Genomic DNA, 6,097 nt, shown 5'->3' with positions numbered 1-6,097 from the left:
TCCCATGATTCCACGCTCATTCACGCCGTCATCAAGCAACACCTTTGTTATTGTTTTGAATAAGCGACCCCTAGTATTGAAACTACCATTAATGGTTTAAAGATTACATTATTTAAAAATTGTGGTTTATTTTTAGGCTATGTGTGGTCATGGATTTTTTTATATTTGAGTATTTAAAACACAAACTGTTCTCAATGACATATTAAAATGGGAATTTGTGAGTGGCAACAACATGTTTTTGTTCTCTCTTTTTTTATGGGCTTCTGTTTGCGTTATTTGTAATGTTTATGTATTGTATATAGTTATTTTTATGTGGACAAATCTAATTTATGTCTCATTTTTCTTTTAAATTTTACATAGAAAGGACAGTGCTAGTCATTCAGTATCCCTGCATCAGAAATCATGCAGTCAGACTGACGTCCCCTCATTCCACATCACAGCATGGTGTCAAGTTTTGAGCCTTCCTGCCTCGGGAGAGGCAGAATCATCATCAGCTGTGACAGCGCCGAGAGAGGTGAGGCAAACCATGTGACTGTGTGGTATCAGGACAGATTAGTGGATAGGTAGGAGTGTGTCTGTTACTGTCTGGGTAGATTGCTGTCTCTCGGTCATCGTGATTGACCTGATTTGAACCACCGTTCTCCCCAACCCGGTGATAACGTAGACTTTACAATACATCATCAGTTGCTCGTGGAGCTGCAATGGCACTGCTTCCAGTGGAGGCAGAACACTTTGACGGGCTATCACTCCTCTACTGGTAGGAAATGCCATTATCTGCTTGTTATCTGGCTGAGCGACTTTAGATTAAGCAAATACTAATGCTTTTAAAGCTTATTTGTTGCTTCATTTGCTGTGTTTGTGTAGTTTATGTTTCTACTTGTTCGTCTGTGTTTAAAACATGGGCATGGATGTTACATTTGCATTGTAACATTTCAGCATATCCTAATATTCTGTTTACCAATTTGTGCTATTTTAATAATGCATATAAAATAGCTTTCAATGCTGAAGAGCTCATTAAAAAATAACTCTACATTTCATTGTAAATACAGTCATTTAGAGTTCATCATCATCGTCATGGTGATGAACCAGCAGGAGGTGGAAAGTTAAGGTAAGACAGATAGGATGCACCCTGCCTGCGTTGTTACGCTGTAGTCACTTGAGTGCACATCCTTACATGGCTTGAGCAAGGTAAGGCAGATTAGGTAGAATTAAGTGATCAGTTTAATGCTGGATCTTTTGTAACACAATCGCACGCACTACATCTGAGCTCTGTTTGTTCAGGGTGACTCGTTAAAGACAAATCCTTTTATTTCCCATAATGCTTTATAATTGCTTATATGAAAGTTTGTGTAGGACAAAAGCACGCATAACCCTTTTGATATGGATTTGATGGAAGTAAACATGCCGTATCAGCGACCTGCCTGTTGCAGTAAAGGACAGATCAACATTACAGTAAACTTCATTCTAATTCTCTTTGCTGCTCTTAATGTGATCGTGATTAACGTGCATTGTTTACAGAGCAGCAGAGGAAATAACAAAGAAAACGAATTTGGGAAATAGGAATCAGGTTAAATACATCACTTGTAAGGAGCATAAGAGTTTGTCCTTGACATCCTGTTCAGTTCACGTTGACCGCCACATGAACTCAACAAAACAAAAACAGCACTTTGGTCCAAGATTACAAATCCTTGAGGTGAACCATCATTTGTTTAGTCTTTAGCTAATGCTTATGTTTCTTGCCGTTTAGTGCTGTATAAAAAAGGAGTGTTGAAACATGACATATTTGACACCAATACAGAATATATTTTTTGTACATATTATATTGATTTTATAAATTTATTGCACTCTAAAATCATAACTTGTATACTATGCCGCCTTATCGAAGGCTGAACATAAAAATAAATATTAACCTGCCTTTTAATAGCTCAAAAACATACTTTTCCTGATCTGATTGATTATACTTGTCATCTCGATAATACGCCTCTTCCATGTTACATTACACTTGGGGTGTCACATGCTTAGATTTTCGAAATATTGTATGTGATCTACAAGTATTTGTGTATATTTCTGCAGTGTGTTTTTGCAGGGGTCTGATTGACCTCAAACAAACCCAACATTGCTACTGAACAGCAATCGCCTTTTCAAAAGAGCGCATGCATACTTAGTCCAACAGAAGGATAAAGCTTCAGTAATATCTGTTTGCTGGGTTTTGATGATGTCAGATTCGCATATCACATAATCGCAAGTGCAAATTATAGGTCCGTTTTGAAAGTAATATTAATATATTTGCACATGCAGTTGTACAGCATGTATGGAAAATAAATATTTAAAGTAAATTTGAACAACATTAGGGTTAAAAAGAAAATATGTGATGAGTATTTGTTTTATAAAAATAAATAAATTGTTCACAGCTTTATTAACATCTCACTCGATGTCCTAGTTAAAGTCAAAACGTTGTATTCTGTTGCTTTGTCTGTTATGGGGATTAAATGCAATAGAGATCAGGCTGTCGTTTACCAGATTGGATACATACCCTCTTTCTATAAAGGATTTATCATTTGGCTCTTCCATTGTTTACCTACATGCTTGAGTGATTTTAATATATCTCAAGCACAGTAACCTACTTCCTGTATAAGCATTATTGTTTTTATTTTGCCTGATAATGTGCCAATACTTTAACCACTATTCTATTTACTGGAATAAAAAAAACAATGATTTTCTTAAAAAAATATATTGAACCCTATTGTTTTCACTCAATTTTAAAGAATCCTTTATGCCAAAAAGGTTCTATGTAAGGAGAAATGTCTTGACTGCATAATGCTTTAATGTTTAATGGGTTACTTATGAGATGTTCGAAAATTCAAATTCAAAGCTCACTTTGAATTCATACATTCCAATTTTTCTATTTTATGAGTGATTTAACCATGTGAAGCATGTGTCCATAACAGTACACTTTGAAGTCCCAGTGAACCGGAAATAGCAGCTGAACTTTCTTCAGTGCCGTGACGTATTTCCAAGTGAAACGGAATATTGAATAGAGGGCAGGGTTTTACTTCAGGGCTCCTCCTCTCCATCTCTCGCACATAGCAGACTAACGGTTGGAGGGGAGTGGTGAAGGATATTCAAACCCAAGCCGTCAAACTGATGTCATCTGAGAAGGAACACCATTCCAGACCGGAACTTTTCAGATTTCGATTAAAGATTACCATAAAAAACTATTTTATTTTGAGTATTAACTTGCACTGGTTAATTGTTCATGCTAAGACCATTAATGTGTGCTAACTAGGGATGGCTGACGCGAAACTGACGTTTCGGCGCTTTGCCGAGATCCTGAAGCGCAGATGTTTCGAAGCACTGCTCCGAACTGTGATTCGAAACGCCCATGTCACATGACTATGGCTAAATGAAGCTTCGAAGTGTTTCATCAGGTGGAAACACCTGCGTTTGATTGAAAGGGGCGGGAACAAACCACACATACATCTGTATGAACCTAATTCCCCACAGTTTAAAAGTGAAATTAATCCATCTTCACCTCGTGGGTTTTTGTGAGAGTAGAGAGATTTTGTGATAGCAGAGATTTTCCCTCATTTGTATGTACTTGCTAAAAAATAAGTGTCCCTTGTGAGAGGATTTTTTCAAAGGCTGGAGAAATTATATGTAAAAAAAGAAGTCCTTCAACAGCAGAGCAAATATGTTTGATTAAAAATGTTATGTAACAAATGTGATACATTGTGGCTTTATTTATTTTATTAATGTTCATTTTTCATGACCAAAAAAAACCTATAGTTATTCACAATGAGGAGGCTACAGGTTACAAAACCAAGATCATGTAGTTGTCAGACAGATGTTAAAAACGATTTTTTTTTTACATGGATCATTGTCAAGGTTATTTCAGATCAACCCATGCAAGTGACCACTAGGTGTCGCCGTAGAGACGGGTGTCGGATTGATTCGAAGCTTCGAAACAATGTGGCACATTTGCTTCAACTGTTTCAGTGCTTCACAAAGCCTCGGTCTGCCCATCACTAGTGCTAACCATAGACCGTAAAAAAAATATGGACGACGCAACTTCATTCTCTTCCGCTGACGAAAAGTGAAGCCGGCGAATGTCCGAATATGCCGCTGACATCGTGCGCAGATTTGGGACCTCGGGACCGCAGTCTGCGCAGTAGAGAGCAGGAAGTAGAGCCGCAATATCAAAAGCCTGCCCACACTCTCGCAGATGCAGAACAATTCATTATGTCTGTGTGAAATAAACAGTTATGGAAATGTAGAAATTAAAGCTAAAGCTCCAATCTTGAGCAAAATCCTGAAAAAAGTCAGATGGAGCCTCAGTGACAACTTCACTCAGAGAAGCTGTCGATCTCAGCTGTCAATCATGACATCACACCCCCGTTTTTATAGCATCAAATAACTAACTAAAACCAATCGTATTTAAAAAAAAAACAAACACTTGAAATTAAATCAGCGTGATAAAAACTGCCTAAAATGACAGAAACTAACTTTGGGAAAAAAGTATGGTAAATGAACTGCATTTATGTATTGTTTAGCTTGTCTCACATCCATTAGAATACACGGAGGGGCGGGGGTTTTGAGCTATACTGGGACCAACCACCTGGGGGCGATCAAGGTGTTTTGGCTTCAGTTTTTAACACGAGTGCGGCAGCCTTGTTGCTAACAAAGTAAATAGGGTCAATTTTGATTTCATGAGGACTTTAACCATTCAGGTGCTTGTTACATCTAAACCCACATTGGTAATATTTCCTTTATTCTTCCTTTATTTCTATTTATGAATGTCAATTTTTTTTGTTGCAATATTTACCATTATCTTCTCCTGTAATGGACAGATGTGCAACTCTCTCAATATGCGACATTTCAGGGAGGAAAAGATTTGCAATGATTATATTCTTTTCTTTGGGATTTAATAATTCATGCATCAGAGGGTCAACCACATTATTACCATCCATTCAATAATCTGTATTTTTAAAAACAGTATGAAACAGAATGTTTTTTTCTTTTTCTTTTTTAACGATAATAGCTCTTGCACTGAAATTTAAGGGAATTTTTTTTCCAGGACAATAATGGGCCCCCAAGGCATCAACCGTGCTGTGGAGAGACTAGACTTCACAGACTGTAAAAAAGGACTTGGTGAGAACCACAGCACAATTTCTTTCAGTTTATAATAATATTCCTGGTAAACTGGTTTATACTGCTTAATTTGTCAAGGCATTTGATGCACAATTTGATTTATTTTGTTCTTTCACCCCCATATAAAGAATTAATCCAAAAAAAATCTTGTTCTCAATTTGATAGGCGTGAAGATTATTGGGGGCTACAGGGAACAGAGCAGTGAAGAGTTTGGTATTTTCATTAAACGGGTTTTGCCAGGTGGTGTGGCGGCACAGGACGGTATGTTCTTTCTCCCAAAATCTCCAATGAATGTATTTACTTTGATTCTGGGAATGATGAATGATGTTCCTTTCTGTCTTTCAGGGCGTCTTAAAGCAGGGGATCTCATTTTAGATGTTAACAACGTGAATTTAGGAGGTGTTACAAATGAAAAGTAATGTATTGTGTGTTGGTTATTGATATGTAATAAATTATAAGATGCCTTAAGTGTATACAAACAACTAAACTGAGAAATATGTGTGATGTTTTATTAGGGCAGTGGAGGTTCTTCGCATGGCATCATCTACGAATCACATGTCTTTACTGATAGTACGTGACGACGCTTCCAGGTAAGATTTCTTTTAAAGGGGTCATGAACTGCATTTTTCCACTTGTGTTATCAATATTTACATCTAAAACATCCTAATTTAGAAGTAATAAGCTATTTTCTATGCTGTTTTTGACCCTCTTTCGAATACTTTTTGATAGTCGTGCTGCATTCAAGACTTGGAAGTGAACACCCACTGCTATGATTGGGTAACAGTTTTGCATATTAAAATAATTTTCCAACGTCCCCACTATTACACGTGTGGAATTTTAAAAATAATTCCGATGTTGAAAAATATCTTGTTATATAGTTGAAACATTTGCCAAAAAATTTGAGAAATTTATGCATATTACATATGCTTTATAAGATTTGGTTGTGGTA

At 36.8% G+C, this 6,097-nt stretch overlaps 1 protein-coding gene across 2 annotated transcripts in view; it reads left to right on the top strand.

The window, feature by feature from the left end:
- The first annotated feature begins 528 nt into the window (after window positions 1–528).
- The window catches only part of stxbp4 (syntaxin binding protein 4), a 51,627-nt gene continuing 46,058 nt past the window's right edge, over window positions 529–6,097 (top strand). For both annotated transcript variants that reach the window (XM_079845993.1, XM_079845992.1), the window contains exons 1-5: window positions 529–757; window positions 5,075–5,148; window positions 5,314–5,409; window positions 5,494–5,563; window positions 5,664–5,738. In XM_079845993.1, the coding sequence (XP_079702119.1) occupies window positions 702–757; window positions 5,075–5,148; window positions 5,314–5,409; window positions 5,494–5,563; window positions 5,664–5,738 (371 nt within the window). In that variant the 5' untranslated portion in view covers window positions 529–701. The remainder of the gene's footprint in view (window positions 758–5,074; window positions 5,149–5,313; window positions 5,410–5,493; window positions 5,564–5,663; window positions 5,739–6,097) is intronic.

The sequence above is a fragment of the Gobio gobio genome (assembly GCF_949357685.1).
Source record: "Gobio gobio genome assembly, chromosome: 20".
Lineage (NCBI taxonomy): Eukaryota > Metazoa > Chordata > Actinopteri > Cypriniformes > Gobionidae > Gobio > Gobio gobio.
The sequence above is the reverse complement of the archived record's forward strand: the minus strand, read 5'-3'. Positions and strand labels throughout refer to the sequence as shown.